This window comes from Bemisia tabaci, chromosome 4 (genome assembly GCF_918797505.1).
Source record: "Bemisia tabaci chromosome 4, PGI_BMITA_v3".
In the NCBI taxonomy this organism is placed as follows: domain Eukaryota; kingdom Metazoa; phylum Arthropoda; class Insecta; order Hemiptera; family Aleyrodidae; genus Bemisia; species Bemisia tabaci.
Genome location: NC_092796.1, coordinates 53,810,436 through 53,829,983, shown reverse-complemented (window position 1 = coordinate 53,829,983; position 19,548 = coordinate 53,810,436). Strand labels below are relative to the sequence as shown.

General features: G+C 43.2%; 1 protein-coding gene across 15 annotated transcripts in view; it reads right to left on the bottom strand.

Annotated features, from left to right (window-relative positions):
• Positions 1–19,548, bottom strand: part of mbl (splicing regulator muscleblind) — a 302,565-nt gene that overhangs the window by 181,187 nt on the left and 101,830 nt on the right. The window contains exon 3 of one of the 15 annotated variants that reach the window (XM_072300065.1): positions 292–745. The exons of the other annotated variants lie outside the window; for them this stretch is intronic. Coding sequence (XP_072156166.1) covers positions 662–745 — 84 coding nt within the window. The 3' untranslated portion in view covers positions 292–661. Of the gene's footprint in view, positions 1–291; positions 746–19,548 lie in introns of those variants that run through there. 15 annotated transcript variants of the gene reach the window in all.

Sequence of the window (19,548 nt, the reverse complement as noted above, 5' to 3'; positions counted from 1 at the left end):
AGGCTTGGTTCTTGATTTAAGCTAGATTCTAATTGAATCAAGAGTATTTTTTCTTGTCGATGTTTTTAAGAGTCTGGACTCTAGATCTAATGTGTTTTTTTCCAGTGGGGGAAATTTGGGGAAATTCTGATAGAAAATTTCGCTGTATTTTCTTCCCATCTCACGCAGAAATCATAAAAATTTTCAAAAAAAACTTGTGCATGTATAACCTCGGGAAAAAATTGATTTTTTTTTCCCAATTTTGCAATTTGGAATGGAGTCACGTTCCCTCGTTCAGGAAACTCCTACAATACAAGAGGTTGTTGCAAACGGATTGTACGGCCAGGAAAAGGAAAATGAATTTATTTACGAGAAAAGTTCATCTTGTTTCTGACCGGATCTGTGAAAGGGACCTCATGTTCAAAAAATTCGAGAAGGAGATATGACGTCCCGAGATATTCTGAAAGTGAGGTCCGATAAAAATATTCACGGATTCGCGCTGGTAGGGGGATCTAGATAGTTGAGTAGCAAGTGTCAAGACATAATCCTGAAGAATGTCCAGGTCCACTTCCGTATTTGGAATACACGCGTTTCATTTTAGAAGCTCTCGGATTCTTTCTCTGGATTCTTTTCTCGCCTCATCTGAGGCTTTTCATGTCGTGATTGCACGGTCCGTGAAACATTAAGACGGAGAAATAAAATATTTTACACTTACGGCTTTGACGTCTTGACCAAAGCAATTTAAGGAAATAACAACAAGATTTACCTGCAACAGACAAAATAAACAAGAAAAATTAATGAAAAATCCAAAATCCATGATAGAATTGAAAACCTATACAAAAAATTCAAGGAGTCAAGAAATATGCACTGAAAAAAAAATGAGCTTGGCTCAATCAAAAGTTGCAAATCTACAAGAATCAAGCATAAAAACACGATTCTAAGACCAGCGCAACTGATCAATTTAAACTGAACACATTGTTGTTGTTGTTTTTTGTTTGTTTTAATATTGACACACTCTCGCTGCTGGGCAATCACGAGAGGCCGGCAAACTCTTACAATCTTACGGCGTTATAACATTCCGGGAACAGAAAAGTGGCGTCCCAGCGCTACCCTCTTTCGACTCCACCCCGCCGGAAAGTTCTCTCCCAATCTCCGAAACTTTCGGCCGGAACAATCAAGAGTCAAGTCGAAGGAACGGTAAAAGCGGACCGTCGCCGGTCATCCATCGTGCAAGACTGCCGCGCTACGGAAAAACACCGTATGAACCTTCAGGCGTTGCCAAATTTCCTTCGAAAAAGCACGAATTTCCCGGTTAACTTAAAAATATTATTCTTCCGATTTTTCTGATAATTTTGTTAGCAATTTCATCTAAAGCTCCTGAAAATCCCAAAGAAAAATATCCATGGCTTTCCTTAAAAAATAAACATTTTCTCGAGGGAAAGAGCCGTATGCAAAAACGACATTTTTCGCCCCCCCACTAAAACTTATTCAAACTTCGTCTATCAGTTACTAACACTGGAGCGCTTCTTTCCCCAAATTTTCAGACCCCCAAAAAATTTTGGGGGGCGCTACGGGGGGTGGAAGTCAAAACCTGTGACCCTCGATATCTTTCGAACAAAACAAGATATTGAGTCCCGGTTTGGACGAAAAATCGTCTAAAATTGCATACTTTAAGATTCTAAAGGTCAAAATCCCAAAATTAAATTATTAACTTAACTTATGTGCTTTTTTTCAGTTTTTGAGGAAAAACAATTTCTTTTAAACAGATTAAACTGAAATTTCACATTTTTTTGGCAACCCTCAAAAGTTCATACGGCGTTCTTCCTTAGCACGGCGGAGGAGGAACCCGCTCCACGAGCCGCGGCGGGTCGCGCGCCGGTAGCGGAGGAAAAAAAAAGGCCGTAAAGTTGGATTGGTGGGTCCGGGTCCCCGCGATAACGACCCCCTCGGGTCCCCTTCGGGCCGGGCGTCAGCAGTTCCCACCCCCACCCCAAGGCCGGCGTCCGGGTCCGGGCATTTCCATAACTCTCGTCGGGCGCGCATCCGGCAGGTAACTCTTTTCCTATCGGTAGGGGCCTCACGTAGCGCCCGTCCGGGTGTCAGATCGCGGCTCCGCCGTTGCGCGCCCCGGTGTACGCGCGCACCCGGGAGCGCGGCGGTGGCAACGGGATCCACTTGATATTCCGTCGGCGGCGGATCGCACTGCAGTCTATTCGGGAGTCGAACGAGTATTAACCCCACGTACGGGGCCCGGGGTGGATCCGTCCGAAAAATGTGTCGGAGCGGGCGCTTTTTTTCCTTCGTTTTCCGGCGGCGGCGGCGGGCGGAGCATCTGTTAAAAGTACCCATATGGCCCATAAAGCAGCGATGATACCCGATCGATAGGAGTAATTGCTTGCCTGGGAGTGGTCGCCGCGCCGGCGAGTTATGTGAGCGCCAGAATTGCTCGTCCCGCCGCAACTTGGGTGCCCTTTTCCGATCGTCTCCGCTTCTCCGGGGGAAGATCCCGCCCGGCGTTGCCGTCCTTCTCCTCTCATTTTCACCATTTCCGCGAGTTTCGCGTTGCATCGGTTAGGTCCTGCACGGAGAAAAAAACTTCGTGCGTGGGACCCGAAGTTGAGGTCGTATGGATCTCTGAAGTTTTCGGATCACGTATCTAAAAACTTGAGGTCCAGCTGCCGAAGTTCGGGTCAGACATCGAGGCTCTTCGGTATATACCGGAGTACTTCAGATGTGTGACCCGAACCCTTCGGTATATATCGAAGTACTTCAGATGTCTGACCCGAACTTCGGCAGCTGGACCTCAAGTTTTTAGATACGTGATCCGAAAACTTCAGAGATCCATATGACCTCAACTTCGGGTCCTACGCACGAAGTTTTTTTCTCCGTGTGCGATTTCAGTCCCGCACCAAGGAAAGGCGCGAATGATCAACTATCGATATTTCCCCATTTGAAGCTATGGTAAAGAATCGATTATTGGGGTGTTCGTTATGAACAACCAGTTTACCGACCCTATTTCATGGGTTAAAATGTCAGATCAATCGATATACATCACAAAGCACGCCACGCCACGCCACTGCCTTTGAACCAGGAGCAATCTCAAAATTTCGAGTCTCTACCTCAAATTTACTGAAAAGGAGCAATCTCAAAATTTCGAGTCTCTATCTCAATATATTGAAAAAAGTTTTACACCATGTGATGCCTAGTACCAGGACTTATGGATCACCCTGTATATTTAATAATCATAAGACTGTATAAGGGTTGGACCGCGAAGCAGTCAGCTGGCTGAAATATTTAAAATTGCAATAACTTCTAAGGTGAAATATCAAGTTAAAAGATAATAAGACGTGATATTACTTCGACTGACTACCTAAATGTTTCAAGTTTGATTGTTTGGCAAATTATAATTAAACTAAAACTTTGCATAGGTGGGAGAAAACGGCAAAATAGGAGGAGGGAAAATCATAAAAAATAAATCATTCTGATCATAATCACGATCAGAATTAGCACAGATTTTTTTTTTCATTTTTTGAATACAAACTGCACAACGGTACCGTTGATAATTCCCGCGGACGCCTCTCTCGAAACGAGTACAACCCTCGGGCCAAAAATTGAAGACGAATAGGAAAAAAAGTCGTACAAAGCGCAGCATAATGAGGATTCTCAACTTCGAACAGTGGAGCAATATGCAGACAATGGCACCCGTTATATACCTTCGAATCTTCGCCAGGCGCAGATTAAGCTTTCAGAATGGATGACCCAGAATGTCTGGATTATTTCTCTTGTCTCTTCGTTTGCATGGGAGGAGGATGAAAAAAAGGAGAGGAATGTTTGAATAATAGCGGACGAAATTAGGTCGGTTTATTACTTTATTATACTTAATGACCAAGTTACCGAAAATTACCTCCGCGGCCGAGAGAGTGTTTTCATTCCCCGTATGCGGGCCTCTCTTGTTCACTTGCTGTCACGTTTCAGCGTCGCGTGAAGTGAAGAGAATCGCTCTGTATAAAAAAAACTAACATTACATTAGTCTGGGACGAACATAAAGCTAATAATGTTTACGTATCATTTTTTCGTCCTTGGTGAGACGAAATCTAGTAGGTTAGGAAAAACAAAATTAAAGACTCGTTCGGTCTAATAACACAACAGTTAACGAGCCTTATTCTTATTAACTTAATTATTTTATTTTTTTACAGTATTCTAGGGGTGTGGAGGCGTTCTAGCATTGAAGAACGAATAAATATAATTAGGACTATAAAGATATCTCGCCGTAACTGAAGAATTGGAGCAATGTTAAGAGCTTTTGCACCTTTTCTTCCGAGGAGCTGTTCAAAGCGTCAATGGGTCAGTTGCGCTGATCACACAATCGTGTTTTGGTGCTTGATTCTTGTAGATTAGCTAAAAATAATAAGATCTGTCCAAACTGCAACTTTCTACGTTGAATATTAACCGAGATATCGCCCTTGAAAATTCGCGTTTTTGACGTTATTCACCGCGGTGATGCATAACATGGTATTATGTACTACCGCGGTGAATAACGTCATAAATCGAGTTTTTCAAGGCGCGATGTCTCGGTTTATATTCAGCGTAGAAAGTTGCAGTTAAGACAGATCTAATTATTATGAGTTGATCTGCAAGAATCCAGCATCAAAACACGATTCTAAGACCAGCGCAACTGACCCATTGGTTAACAGAAACATATCTTGATGGTCGCAATATAATTCGCAAAAAATATTAGGATCGGTAAAGAAAAGCCTTTTCTACGGTCAACGTTAACGGAGATAAGACCCTTAGAAGAAGAAAGTCATTGACGTCATCTATCGACGTGATTGATGCCATGGGTTCTCCCATACCCTGGATTAATCGATCCGAGATGCACATTTTAGCACGGGTCGCTCTACATGTACATATTACATTATTCATTGAATGGAGGAAGAAGAAACAATACTGTATGCAATTTTGCAGTGGACAACGTCAATCGCTTTCACGGTTGCAAGTTCAGTAAAGTTTTAAGTTAGCCCGAGCCCAGGGTAAGGGTGTCTACCGAAGCTACATTTTTTGGATAAGTGGACAGCATAAGTAGCTTTCAGGGTTCCAAGTTCAATAAAATTTCTAATTTCCCTGACTTCATGCTAAACTTTTTTTGCGACAAGCATCGCTACCGGCCTTTTCTTCGCCGAACCTGGGCTTTCGCCGACTCATTATTCATTTAATCTAAGGAGAAGAATTTACTGTACACTGGGGGAAAAAACACATTGGATCTAGAGTTCAGACTCTTGAAAACATTGACAAGAAAAAATACTCTTGATTCAATCAGATTTTTGCTTAAATCGAAAGGAAATCCGCTCAAATTAAGAGGCTTGCTTCTTGATTTAAGAAAAAATCCGATTGAATCAAGAGTATTTTTTCTTGTCGATGCTTTCAAGAGTCTGGACTCTAAATCCAATGTGTTTTTTTCCCCAGTGTATGCCATTTCGAAGTGGACAAAATAAATCGCTTTCAGGGTTCCAAGTTTAAAAAAATTTCTAATTTCCCCGACTTTATTCCAGACTTGTTCCGTGACGAGCGCAACCAGCTATTCTTTGCCGAATCTGGGATTTGACCGACTCATTTCATTCAATCTAGGAAGCAGAAACACCTGAATGCAATTTCGAAACGGACAACATCATCCGCTTTCAAGGTTGCAAGTTAAGTGAAAATTTCGAATTTCCCTCATCTCTATCCCAGACTTTTTTGAGACGAAGGCGAGACCGGAATCTGGGATTTTGCCGATTCGGCAAAGGTCAAGCTCGTTCCTTGCAACGGCGAGAGCGTTGACCCTCTCCCAGGGTGCGCATTCCATTTCCATGGCCGTGCGAGAGGCAGGAGGCAGGAAAGGAAGGCGATCTGGGCACCTAATCCTTGGCCTTGTCGTCCGTCCAAATTCGCATGCAAAAACATGGCCGACGACTCTCGACTCTCGAGCAGGTGCATCCCGGCCCGGCCCCGGCGTCCTGTCAGATAAGGAAGACGCATTGCAGCCGCCAGCTCCCTATCCAGAGCCCCCCCCCCCCCCCCTCCGCCGTCCCCGTTGCCTTCCCGCTTTCCTCCGCGATCCCCAAGGAGCTCCGAAGCAAGTCACAAGTCACCGTTTTTCACGTTCCCATTTGTCAAAAAAAAAACCAAAAAATAAATACATTGAAAAAAAAAAAACTCCGACGGTGGAAGCCGCGCTTACGGGCTGTATAAACATATCGACGGTGTAAGTCGGCAATCGCATGACTCGGTTTGCGGCGTCACAGACTCCCTATCATACTTTATTTTTTAAACGGAAAACTGCTCAACGGCAATTCTTTAACTGCCGTGATTTTTCTTCTCTGTGCGAAGGAAACTGCAAAAACTTCAAGGAATGAAGTCAATTTGTTCTCTTTTAAAAAAAAATAACATAGTGGCGGAGATTTCCAGACATCGCAAACGAGATATGTGAGTGCGAACTTACGCCGTCGATATACCGTCCGTGTTCCGGGCGTAGCACCCGAAGCAATCGTTCATATTTTCGTTCCTTGATTCGTTTGAAATCAGAAAAGTTGCCAGAAGAAAGTATCATTCCTATAGTTCCCAAAGATACTACATCCTGATCTTTCGATGAGATTTCACACATTTCTTTCGATGAAGTTTTTCCTGCTGGTAGCCATCCTAAAAATACAAAAAAAAACCACTCCTGAAATTGTGATTGGCCTCAGGGAAATCTGACAACCTCGCGGCTCGCGGGAACTAATGCAGTTTGCTTGTTGGGACCCCCGGTCCTGGGTTTTCCGCGCCGCGTCCGACTCACCGATGACATTTTCGCAATCTCGCAACGCCATCTGGTTCGCTCGCAGTTTTATTTATGATCCGCCACGCCGCGCCGCGTGGAAACGCGAATCTCGGCCACAACGTTGCAAAATTTAGATGATTGCCCTGGGGATTTGACGCCATCCTCCGAGAATCCCTCTACGGAAAACGCTCCGGAAAACATGGCTGGGTCTGCTGAACGCACCTTCTTTGGTTTTAAGCTTTGTTCACGTCCTGAAGGCTGGAAGAATTGAACTACATTTTGCGACCATAGGAACTACAATCCTACTAGAGTCCCTCTGGCTGGGTCTGTCACAAACGTTCTTCGGTTTTAAGCCTTACACACGTCCTGAGGCTCGGAAGCATGGAACTACATTCTGCAATTAGGAACTACAATATCTGGCTCAGTTTGGAAACGAAGTATGCGCCATCAGTTACCTTATCACAGATGAGCCATTGATGGAACAGATTTCTTGATTTATCCGGAATTATCCCTGCGATTTTCCATTCCCTGATGAATCCCGGTTTCCCCGGTCCTTGGTTTTGAGACCTCACGACATTTTCTGATTTTGAAACATGTTTTTCTCAAAATCACAGAAAATTCATTCGATACACTGGGAAAAAAACACATAGGATCTAGAGTCCAGACTCTTGAAAACATTGACAAGATAAAGGACTCTTGATTCAATCAGATTTAAGCTTAAATCAAAAGGAAATCCGCTCAAATTAAGAGGCTTGGTTCTTGATTTAAGCTTAAATCTGATTGAATCAAGAGTATTTTTTCTTGTCGATGTTTTTAAGAGTCTGGACTCTAGATCCAATGTGTTTTCTTTCCAGTGTTCCCTGATGAGTCCCGGTTTCCCCGGTCCTTGGTTTTGAGACCTCACGACATTTTCTGATTTTGAAACATGTGTTTCTCAAAATCACACAAAATTCATTCGATACGCTCAAGCATTGGACCTTTCAATTCAGATTCAAACGCGTTCGAACGGCAACAACGAGGGGAGGCGAAGTCTGGGAAGGTGTGAACTCGGCACGATATGCACAACAGCACAGCCGCCGAGAGGACAAAGACGGTTGAAGTTCACAAGTGCACAGGATGCACCGCTTATATCCCTTATCTGTGCCCGCGCGGCGCGGTGCGGAGCGGCGCATTGCCAGCGTCCTTTTATCACCGCCCCATAAATTAACCCGTCATCGACGCTCTGCGTGGGTGCTCCACCGATATTTTACTCGCCACGTCCTTCCTCCCGATTCAGATGTTAAGAAAATTTTGGTCCCGGACTGACTAAAGATCCCATTCGGAGAGAATAGCAACCTTCTCCTCGAAAATTTCTAAAATAACAGGGACGCACACTGGAAAAAAAACACATTGGATCTCGAGTCCAGACTCTTGAAAACATTGACAAGAAAAAAGACTCTTTGATTCAATCAGGTTTAAGCTTAAATCAAAAGGAAATCCGCTCAAATTAAGAGGCTTGGTTCTTGATTTAAGCTTAAATCTGATTGAATCAAAAGTATTTTTTCTTGTCGATGTTATTAGGAGTCTGAACTCTAGTTCAAATGCGGTTTTTTTTCCCAATGCACATATATTTCCTCTCCCCGGGTGTCTACTCCAATTTAATTTTGGAATTTCCTGATTTTTCCTGACACTTCAGACGAGATTTCCTGATATTTTCCGGTTTTCACTGACGATAGACACCCTGTCTCGGGAAATAGTTCTCCGAAATTCTTCAACTGGAAAGTTTGAAACGACTGAACGAGGGACGCTAAACTTTCGCGACCAAACGACCGTTCCAGTCACGATGTAAATTTGAAGGCTGCTGAAAAGAGGTTTTTAAAATATGGAGGCTGCGAAAAAAAAACTAGATGAGACCACCCGTGGTCAAGCAGCAAGACCTTGATAAAGCTGACCTTTCACTCGATAACTTGCCGCCTTTCACCCTTGAGAAATGTAGCAGTTCCTGCAAGTCCGTGCTGCGGAAAAAAGGCGTGGGAACGTTCAAACGTAGCCAAATTTCCCAGGATAAAACATCCAATTCCGAGTAAAGTTAGGAATATTTTATTTTAAAAATTGCCGACGCTTCAGACCGAATTGCGAACAGAATTCCCTGAAAAACTGGAGTAAAAATATTAACACGTTTCAGAGAAAGTCGTACTTCATTCCGGAAAATTTGGCGACATCTAAAGGCTCATACGGCGTTTTTCCTTAGAACTGAATGGTCGACAAGGAACGGACTCCTCACCCCTCGGTCCGCGTCCACAGTTCCACATCCACTCGTTCCACATCCCACCTCATGTTCCGTTCCTCCCACGAGGATCTTGTTCCTCGATTGATTTTCCATTCCGCTTTCCCGTCTTTTTCCGAGTTGGATTATTTTCGCTCCTCTCCGGTGTCTCGATATATTTTTCCTGCTCTTTCCGCCGTTCCGCTGTTTCGAAATTTATTAGTAACCTTATCCCGCACTCTGCTGCTTACCAATTATTTCAAAAACTGTCAAGAGGTTTTATTTATTTTTATCGTTCCTCCGAGTGGTTCTCGCCGCGTCTTCTAAATCGTCTCAGCTCGAGGAGGGTCGCCCCAGCTTTCGCCTGCTCGCAACCAGTGGCGTGGCGTGCTTTGCGATATATCGATTGATCTGCCGTTCAAACCTATGGAATAGGATCGATAAATAGGGTTTCCGCAGCGAACACCTTGATAATCGATTCTTTACCATAGCTTCAAATGGGAGGATATCGATAATCGATCATTCACGTCTTGTTACTGCTTGCTACATTTTCAGCAACGGGGCTCGCGTTACTGAAACGCTAGCTCTTGGCGGATCCGATGAAAAAATGACTCGTTAGGGGTCTCGGATCGGAATTTTCCGAAAGGAGGAATTTTCCCTTGTTACGCGATCAAAAAAGAGAGGAAAAAACAACAGCGAGATCCCGTCGAAAAAGACGTCTGAATAAAAATAAGGAGCCATCTTACTAGGGCAACGAAGATGAGACTTTCCTTATTATATAGAAAGAAATTGTCCATTCGAATCAGTGAAAACCTCCAGATCAATATCCACGCGACAGATACTAGAGAGCGTTGAAGTGGTAATTAACAAACTAATATGAGACAAATAATCTGACTCAAAATCTAAGTCAGATTAACGGTGCAGTATACACACAAAAGATGGGTGGAGTTCTAAAGCTTAATTCTTGGGAGAAATCATCAAAATTTTAAAAAATTGCAAAATGTTTCGCAAAATTTTTTTGGTTTGTAACTGATTAACCGTAATATAAATCTCGTTCTCTCTTAACACTGAAAAAAAGAGAAAAAAGTCTCAAATTTGCTGCCAAGAAGTACTTTTTCTTCAATCAAGAAGGATTCTACTTACTTTAAGCTACCTTTTGCTTATCCCAAACATTGTTTTCTTCAGCCTTGAATCAAGAGGGAAAAAACTCTTGGTGGCAAATTCTGGAATCACCATGCTAGAGCCAAACATTTGTTTTTGGTGTTCTCCCACGGTGAAATTAGGCATTTGGACTGCTCTTATCATAGTTTCGGCTAACAAAATTGTGGGTCACCCAGGAAACGTAATTCCACGACATTTGCAGTTGACATTTCTAAATTTTGCGGTTAATGGCTCTTAAATATTTTTCTCTCAAACTACTAAGAATTCTGAACATACTCCCCCTTTTCCCACGGGAACATTGTTTGGATTACAACCCCTTCCTCGGCGGATAATGATCCGACGAGCGAACTGTCTCGAGGTTCTGCCATCCGTCCATCGCCCACCTATCGAGCGCTGTTTTCTTTGCTCGAGCTCCAGAAAGCCGGCCCACACGAAAAGTGACCTGTGGCGTGCTTTGCGATACATCGATCGATCCGCCATTTAAACTTATGGAAAAATATCGATAAACAGGGTTACACCTTAATAATCGATCCTTTACCATAGCTTCAAATGGGGAAATATCGATGATCGATAATTCACGCCTCCCCACTGAGAGTGACGGAACGGACCATTCTGTGCCGCTCGAGCGGCGAAAAAGCCGACGCGATTTAGCGCGAGCGAGTGGCGTTTCCGTGTCGTTTTTAATTGGGTTTCAGCCGAGCCGGGCCAGGCCAGGCTCCACTTCCACCCTGGCTTCGCGGTGGTAAATGGGATTTGAGCCGGGCTCCGGTCTTATGTTAAGTTGTTCAACTTCACTTGTACAAACCGCAGAGGAGTTGACTCTTAATGCAACCGCCCCCGCCCGTGCCCAAGGCGACGCTATGGAGCGGCGTTGAAACGCTGCCCTCTTTCAGCGGAATCCCTCGACTCCGAGGAAGCAATTTCTGTAGACACGCGGTTTAAGCCGAACATGGTAGTATAAAACGCCTTCATTTGGCCCCCAGTATGCAATTCAGACAGCGACGCTTGGATAGTTGCCTACTCACCCCTTACAATACTGGCACCTTATGTTGACACGCGATACTTAGTATAAAACGCCGGGCGCCTTAACGCCTGTTAACGCCCTAGAAGAACTTAGGCGGAGAAAATTCGGGGTCAAGGGCCGATAAAATTGAAAGTTGGATAAGAAAATTGACTGAGGTTCTTCTCGAAGCATAGAGCGGTGAACATTTATTTTCCACAGCTCCTTCCCCTCATCCTCACCTCCCATGTTTCCGTCGGGCTCATTTTCGGATGATGCTGCGTGAGAGACCCGAAAGCTTTTATTATATCCCTCGAAACAAAAAGCAAACAAGCCCCGTGCGCGTTTTCCGGCGCACAGTTGCCGACTCGCAACATTATTGTCCTTTACGAGAAATATCCGAAAAAAAATTCAATTCACAATCTCAGGGTTGCCACAGACTTTGGAAAATGAAATTCGCTGACATTTCCCTGATTTCTCTGTCAGATTTTGGTGAGACTCCCTGATGATTGAGGATACGCCAGATACTTAAAATTTCATGATTTCGAACAGGTTTCAGGCAAAATTTGTTGTCCGAAACGTCAAACCCATTCTAGAAAGGAAATACATGTGACTTGACAATTTATCCGGACATTTCCAGATTTTTCCTAACTTTTTAAAATTCCCGGACATTTCCCGGTACTCCCTGACTGCGGCCACCCTGATAAAGCTTTGAACGGGTCTTGCTCTGCTATGATTGTGGGGGCTTCAGTCTTTCCCAGCTTTGCCCGAAAGCGGCAACCCTAATACAGCGCTACACACTATGTCGAAGGATAGGAAAACTGTCAGGCCGATGTGGAAACTCTTCATTTCGTAACGCCATACAATGGGTCAAGTCAGTAGGAGAGGTCGAACAAAATTTTGGAAGTCTTAAAACGCTTAAAACTCCGCTTACACAAAACTTCGAGGTTCTAAAAGTGGTTTCATTGGTTTCCTCATGAAATGTTTTTCTAGAAACACTCCTTAGAGTCTGAAATGTCACAAAATAAACATCAAAATTCGAAATTTTAGTCAAAAATTTCATGTCCGACCTCCCTACTTGACTCGATCCACTGTGCGCCAGGCCGCGCAGCACCCGGAAAAAGCGCCGAACTTGGGTCGACGGTGGCGGGACTGGGATCCGCCTGGACGGAGAACAAAAGGCGGGAAAATTTCGTGCTTTGACAATATTATCTCAGGGCCCGGCGAACGGCTGACGATGACGGTGCGTTGCTGCTGTTAATCTTGTTACGGCACGCAACACATGTGCTCGCGTGTCGGAGGGTCTTCCGCATTCCGTGAAAAGTTCTAACCGCGCCGAGAGCTGACTCAACACTTCCTCCGAATCGATTCCGGTCCAGTTTGTTCTCCTCCAGGGAACACACGGTTCAAAATCTCCAGGTGAAATCCAGAGTATACAATGTGATCAAGGGTTAAACGGCCAGACTGCAGAAGCCGAAACACCCCCAAACCCCACACTGGAAAAAAACAAGCACATTGGATCTAGAGCCCAGACTCTTGAAAACATTGACAAGAAAAAATACTCTTGATTTAATCAGATTTAAGCTTAAATCAAAAGGAAATCCTCTCAAATTAAGAGGCTGGGTTCTTGATTTAAGCTTAAATCTGATTGAATCTAGAGTATTTTTTCTTGTCGATGTTTTTAAGAGTATGGACTCTAGATCCAATGTGTTTTTTTTTCCGGTGCATCTTTGGACGGTGATCTTTCTTCTTCTTCTTCTTCTTTCTGTCATTAATGATTTCAGGACATAAAAGTACAGGGGAATACAAATTTTTATGAGATTTGGTTCACAACCTTTGCCAAAGCTCAGGAGAAACGATTTACTTTCCGAGTTTTTTTTTTTTTTTGGGGGGGGGGGGGGGTTGAGCTCCGACTGAGGACAATTTTAGAAACATTTTACACCACAAAAAAGTCTGATTTTGACCCATAGAAAACGCTCCTGCATAGCCTGGCCGTTTAACCGTGGATCACCCTGTATTTCACTGCGGAGCCGATTTTGTTCCGAGAGAACCGACGTAATTTAGGAACAGAGCGGACTCCAGTGCAGCTATTCATTTAGTTATCTTACTGAGCGGAAAAAAGTATTATTTATTTATTTTAAAACCTGATACTGTGTTTCTGATTAACAGCTGGACCGCCTCGGACTCATATTCATAATTCAATTATAGATTGCTTATTTCTTTTATCTAGTTAAGTTACGTAAAATGTTTGCTGTTCCCTGTAATTTATGTAATGGCCAGAGACATGCCTTGCGTTAGGTAACCGCGTAAATATTCTTGAAAAAGAGGGTTCAAATATACACTTACTAAAAATTGCAAGCTGAAAGAAGTCGGCGAACTTTTCCCGATTTCGGACTTCGAGAATTAAAGGGCCCGCTTGAACGGAATAAAAGAAGCACTACTTCTTAAAATGCTCATTTCCGGATACACATTTCGCGCCCCTTCACTCCAAACCAGTCTAACGAACGAGGTAATTTCGGGGGGTGAGGGATGATCTACTTGTCTTTCATAAAGCGAACCTCGTGTTCTTTCCGAGTTTTTTGCCTCCGTCTCCTCTTAAAAATTGTGGGAGCTCAGCATCAAAAACTTCTTACTCGGGATGCAACGGTGGGGACCAGCGATGGGAGGGGGCGGGGGGCTAAAGCTGTGAGCTTCCTTTCAACGGCGCTTTATTAAAAGACGTCGCCGGCAGCCAAGAAGACGAACTTTAGCTCCGGAGGAGGGGGGAGGGGGAGGGAGCGCCCACGAGGGAAATTTGTCGAGGGGGAGGTGAAAAATATTCTCGTCTTATTGGCATAAGTGACATTCCGGCGTGGAACCGTGTCGTAAACCCACCGACAAATTGCGAATTCCTCACCGAGTCGGGCGCATCTGGGAGGGCGTCCTTGCCAGATTGCACTGAAAAAAAATTATCGGCGTTTTTACCAAGGTCCGTTGGTACCTTTACCATCTCACTTTTTTTTTTACAAATTATTGGTAATTTTACCAAGACAGACTGGTAAGCTTACCTAAAAACCGGTATTTTTACTGTTTTTTTCAGGTAAGAATACCACTTTTATTGGTAATCGATTCCCGGTAACTTTGCCATTTTATCTCGGTAATTCTACCACAGTCGATAAAAAATATTGGCGTTTTTACCGGGGTCCTGTAAAATTACCGAGAAAGTTCAATAATTTTACCGAGATTTCTTGGTGAAATTACCACTTTCATAAATGGTAAATTTACTCAGACGAAACTGGGATCAAATAGAAACCCTGAATTCTTGGTAATTTTACCCTTTTCTTGATAGGTGCACCGAGATTTTTTTTTCAGTGTGACCGCCGTTCCTTTTAATCCGATCGTGCGAAGATGCCCATCAATTTTTTTTTCATCCGAAATGTTTCTTTTCTTTCGTAAATTGGACGTATTTATGCTTGAATAAATATAAAAAAAATAATTTTGGCATAAAAAATAGATTCATGTCTCTTCTATTTCTTGATATTGTTTGTCACTCAATTATAATACTTATATCTCTTTTATAACAAAAATAAAAAAAACACTGTGTACGAGACGCGTTTACTTGTGTTGGGCACATTTTTTGTGAAAGCCCTGTGAGTCACGGATCAAAGTTCAATTCCGTAAAACCATCCCTGTTTGAACAAGGCCTTCCATTTATAACAAACGAACGAAAAAATTATAAGAACAAACATAAATGTGGTTAATAATATTAACTTCCGCCGCCGCGCCGTGCCGAGACCGCACTACGTTGGGTGCAATGCGCGAAGTATCCACGCAGTCTTGTAGGCGCTATGCGTTTCAAGCCGACTGCTGCTGACCGCCACCGTGTGTTGGACGCAATGCGTGAAGTATTCATGCAGTCTTGTAGGCGCCATGCGTTTCATGCCGACCGCCGCGCCGCTCCATTCCAGGTCAAATTGCGTGTTTGGTTTCTCTCTTAACTCGACTAATTACGGGTGTTGTCTGTCTCACGTATCACCGAAAGACGACAAAATTAGAAATTACTCTCAGGAAATGAGAGATTTTGTCGTCTCTCCTCGTTTGTAATTTATTTTCTGAATCCGATTTTTCCTCTCCTTTTTTTGATACCTACATTAAAAAAGATTGCAAAATTTGCCGCCCCCTTCATTTTGCCGCCATGGGCCGCGGCTCATGTGGCCACCCCCTTAATCCAACCCTGCAACCAAGGGCGAAAAAGAATTTTAAAAAAAAAATAAATAAATAAGATGAATGATTTGGCTACATCTACAATTTGAGCAGTTCCCTGGATTTTTGAAGCGTTTCAGGGAGGAGGAGGGGCACATTCACACCTCACTTATCTCGTGGCTTCCTCTCGAAGTTTTCGCCCAGTGCGGGGGCAGAAACACCGCTCAATTTAGCGGAAATGCGTCGCGGGGTAGTTTATACACGCACTGCTCTCCGAGATCCACAGACGCCCCAATGAGCTCGAGTATTAAAACACATCGACCGATATTAAAAATTCTGCGCCGTAATTTTTGGGCAAACTGGAAGAAAAAAAACTCCCCTTCTCTTCGCAACGCTTTTGCGCTCTTAAAATTCTGCTCTCGAGTTCCCGATTTGATTCCAACGCGCGCAGCTTTCAGCATAATAAGATCCATTAATTATGATGTTCATGGAAATAAAATTCGCCCGGTGATGACCGATTAATAACAGGGTGATTACTCGGCGAGGCGAGATTTTACAAATTAGGTTAGGAATGCTAAACCAGTTGTTCCAACTGTGTGGGTCATCTGCTCTCAATCATTGGTGAATATAAGCGTTGACTTACGTTAGTAATTTATACATTCACGGGAAGAGAGCATCGTGAGGTCTCTTGAAAATTTTGTCTCCGAGTATAGTGATCGGAGCAATAGGGGGGGGGGGGGGGGGCGGCGGCGGCAATAGGGTCTGCTCTATTGTTGAACTGCGAACTGACTTTCGAAATTTTGTCTCCGTGGGATGCTGTAAGCAGGGTTGCCACAGGATTTTGAAAATGAAATACCCTGACATTTTCTTGATTTCGCTGTCACGTTTTGGTAAAATTCCCTGATAATTGAGGATGTGCCAGAAGCCCGAGGTTGAAAAAGACATGATTTTAAATAGTTTTCAGACAAAATTTGTTGTTCGAAACGTCAAAATCATCCTTGGGAGGAATAATGGTGACATGACAATTTTTCCCTGACACTTCCAGGTTTTCCCTGACATTTTCGTCATATTCCGTTGTCGTTTCCAGGTTTTCCCTGACTTTTTAAAATTCCCTGACATTTCGCGGTTTTGCTCTGACCGTGACAACCCTGCGTAAAGGGAGTAAAAATGAATAGGACCCTCCGAAGGAAAGAAGGAAAGGAGGAAAGGAGGAAAGGAGGAAAGGAGGAAAGGAGGAAAGGAGGAAAGGAGGAAAGGAGAAAAGAAAAAAGAATCGTAAGTCTGTACGTAATAAATATATTGTACAAATCATTCAATTAGACTCGATGAGGAGCGATCTCTGAAGGAATCTTGGAGTGGAGCGGGCGAGGGATGGCGTTTTTCGCACCTGGACCGGTGCGTGGTGCACGTCTCGACGCGACGCGACGGCGACGGCGACGTCTCGGTCTTCCCACGTCCGTTGCACTTGAGCACGTCGCGGACGTCGCCGTGTCGGAACGAGTGCGGCATGCGTAACAAGAGCCACGCAGCGTCGCTCCGCATTCCTCTCCGCGATCTTACGATATTTCCACTTGAGGACCGTCTGCATTCTTCGTAATTCGGCCAACGGATCAAGTCCCTCGCTAAGCCGTGTCTTTGACGTGAGGCTCCATGGCTCCCATGTAAATCGGACGTTAATCACTGGGGAAAAAAACACATTGGATGTAGAGTCCAGATTCTTAAAAACATCGACAAGAAAAAATACTCTTGATTCAATCAGATTTCAGCTTAAATCAAGAACCAAGCCTCTAATTTGAGTGGATTTCTTCTTGATTTAAGCTTAAATCTGATTGAATCAAGAGTCATTTTTTCTTGTCAATGTTTTCAAGAGTCTGCGACTCTAGATCCAATGTGTTTTTTTTCCAGTGATTCAATCAAAACTAACACACTATCAAGTTTAACTAGCGGAAATTGAAACTGCCGGATAGGGTCAGGAATTCTGGATTTTTTGCGTACCCTGATATCTCTTCATTTACATAAAAATATGCCCTGATGAAAACCTGGGATATCGTCACATCATCCTCTGGATTTTAAATGTTTTTCTTTTTGTTTTTTTCCGACTTGTCGCCAAATTTGGAGGGATAAGAGAAACAATTTCATCTTAGATCAAGAATCATCAATTCTGCATTAACGATCCGACGAGTTGAAAAAATAATTTGATCTGACGAGAGAAGAAATTATCCATTCGTAGAGACAGTGCCTGACAAAGTCCCTGATTTTTCTGAATATTTGTTATTTCTTAATTTATTAATAAACCCTGGTACTTTCACGTCCTCATCGTCGCACAACGACACAGGAAACGAAACATGATGGAATATTTCATACTTTTACTTGGGTTGTAAGGTACCTGTAAAGGTATCGTAAATTCTGTCGTTAATAAGTGAAAGCTTAGGGTTTTCAACCTACGCTGCGAAACGCATTAATCTAAACTTCTAGAAAGAAAGAAAGGTTTACTATTACTTTTTTTTAAAAAAAAATGAAAGAAACGGCAGCTATGCTATCGATAAATCCAAGCTTGACAACCTCAGTGCCTCCATCATACATTCATTAAGCATTCAACTACTTGCAAGAGAATCGACAGAGAGCCGTCAGACTAGCCCGGCAGACTTGCCAAGTCGCTAGGTAATAATAATAATTCAAGTTCGAGCCCTTCATTTAAAGAATGTACGAAGAATGAAGTTCAAGGTGAGCAAACTAATGACTGATAAAATGAGTCCGAGTTGACTGATCACGCATCATTCATCACACCCTTCACATCGACTGAAACTACGATGCGTCGATTAAAATGCGACCATGGGTTGCTAGGTTTAGGTTTTCCAAAACTGACAAACAAGCTTGAACCAGAAGTGTAAGCTTCCGCGTTTCCACGCTCATGCCCGTCGGTTTCCCACATTTTTCTCATCGGCTTTGCAAAAAAATTACTCATAGATTTCAACAAATAGGACCCTTTTTCTTTGTTTCCTTTGATCTTGGACTTCTAACCCCTAAAAGTCACATTTTTGAGATCGCGTGATCGAGCACTTTCAGCACGCCTGGCATCAGAATAATATGAAAAATTCTTCAAAACAGAATCAGTAAGTATACCTAAAAGGGTAAAAGTAAAAAATCACCGTGAGGCAAAATATTTTTGGGTCTTGTTGTGTTAGATTTAAGTTAAACTGGGCGACAAAATAATCGATAGTGTTAAAAAATGTTCGGTATTCATTTTGACACCGTCAATACACTGGGAAGAAAACGCATTGGATCGAGAGTCCAGACTCTTAAAAACATCGACAAGAAAAAATACTCTTGATTCAATCGGATTTTTGCTTAGATCAAGAACCAAGCTTCTTAATTTGAGCGGATTTCCTTTTGATTTAATCTGATTGAATCAATAGAATTTTTTCTTGTCGATGTTTTCAAGGGTCTGGACTCTAGATCCAATGTGATTTTTTTTTTCCAGTGTAGACACATTTTGCACGAATTCATGATTCACGTACAAGCCGAAACTTCTCGCTCCATTTGAAATAAATGGGAGGCGGTTTAAAATCTCACGAATTTTGTTCCTCAGGCAACTCAGCAGCGGTTAGCGTTCGGGGTCACTAACTGGACGAGCTTTGAGCCGATCGAAAGGGCGGCGCGTTCGGACGTTTGATCGCTCGACCGAGCTTTGAAACAGGGAATAAGCTTCGGATGAACGAAAAGGGGGGGGGGGGGTTGTCCTTCCAAAAGGTAATGAGCTAAGCCGAAATTCGATCCCACGATGATCAAAAGTTACCTCCGTATTTCAAAATCGGAGGTAAAAAATTGGGTACACAATCGGCGGTCCAATTCCGTGCCGCACGCCCTTGAACTTCTCTTTACCGTGCGAACCGAGGGAATCCTGCTCCGTTCAAAACTTCTGTTTCATCAAACCAATTCGTTCATTTACATTGATAGCTAGAATCATTGAAATTAGTGGAGTCAATCAAATCTGTATAAATAAAACTGTAAGTGTCGGAGCCTCGTGATCCTTTAAAAATTCATTAAAATTTTCAATTGCCCAAGTTCAGTTGCCAAAATGCCTAAGATTCTCCTGATTAATATTCAATTTACGCGGGGAAATTTGGCAATACTGAAATGGAATTACGTTCTTTCGTCGGGAAGACGACGAACTGGATTGCATTT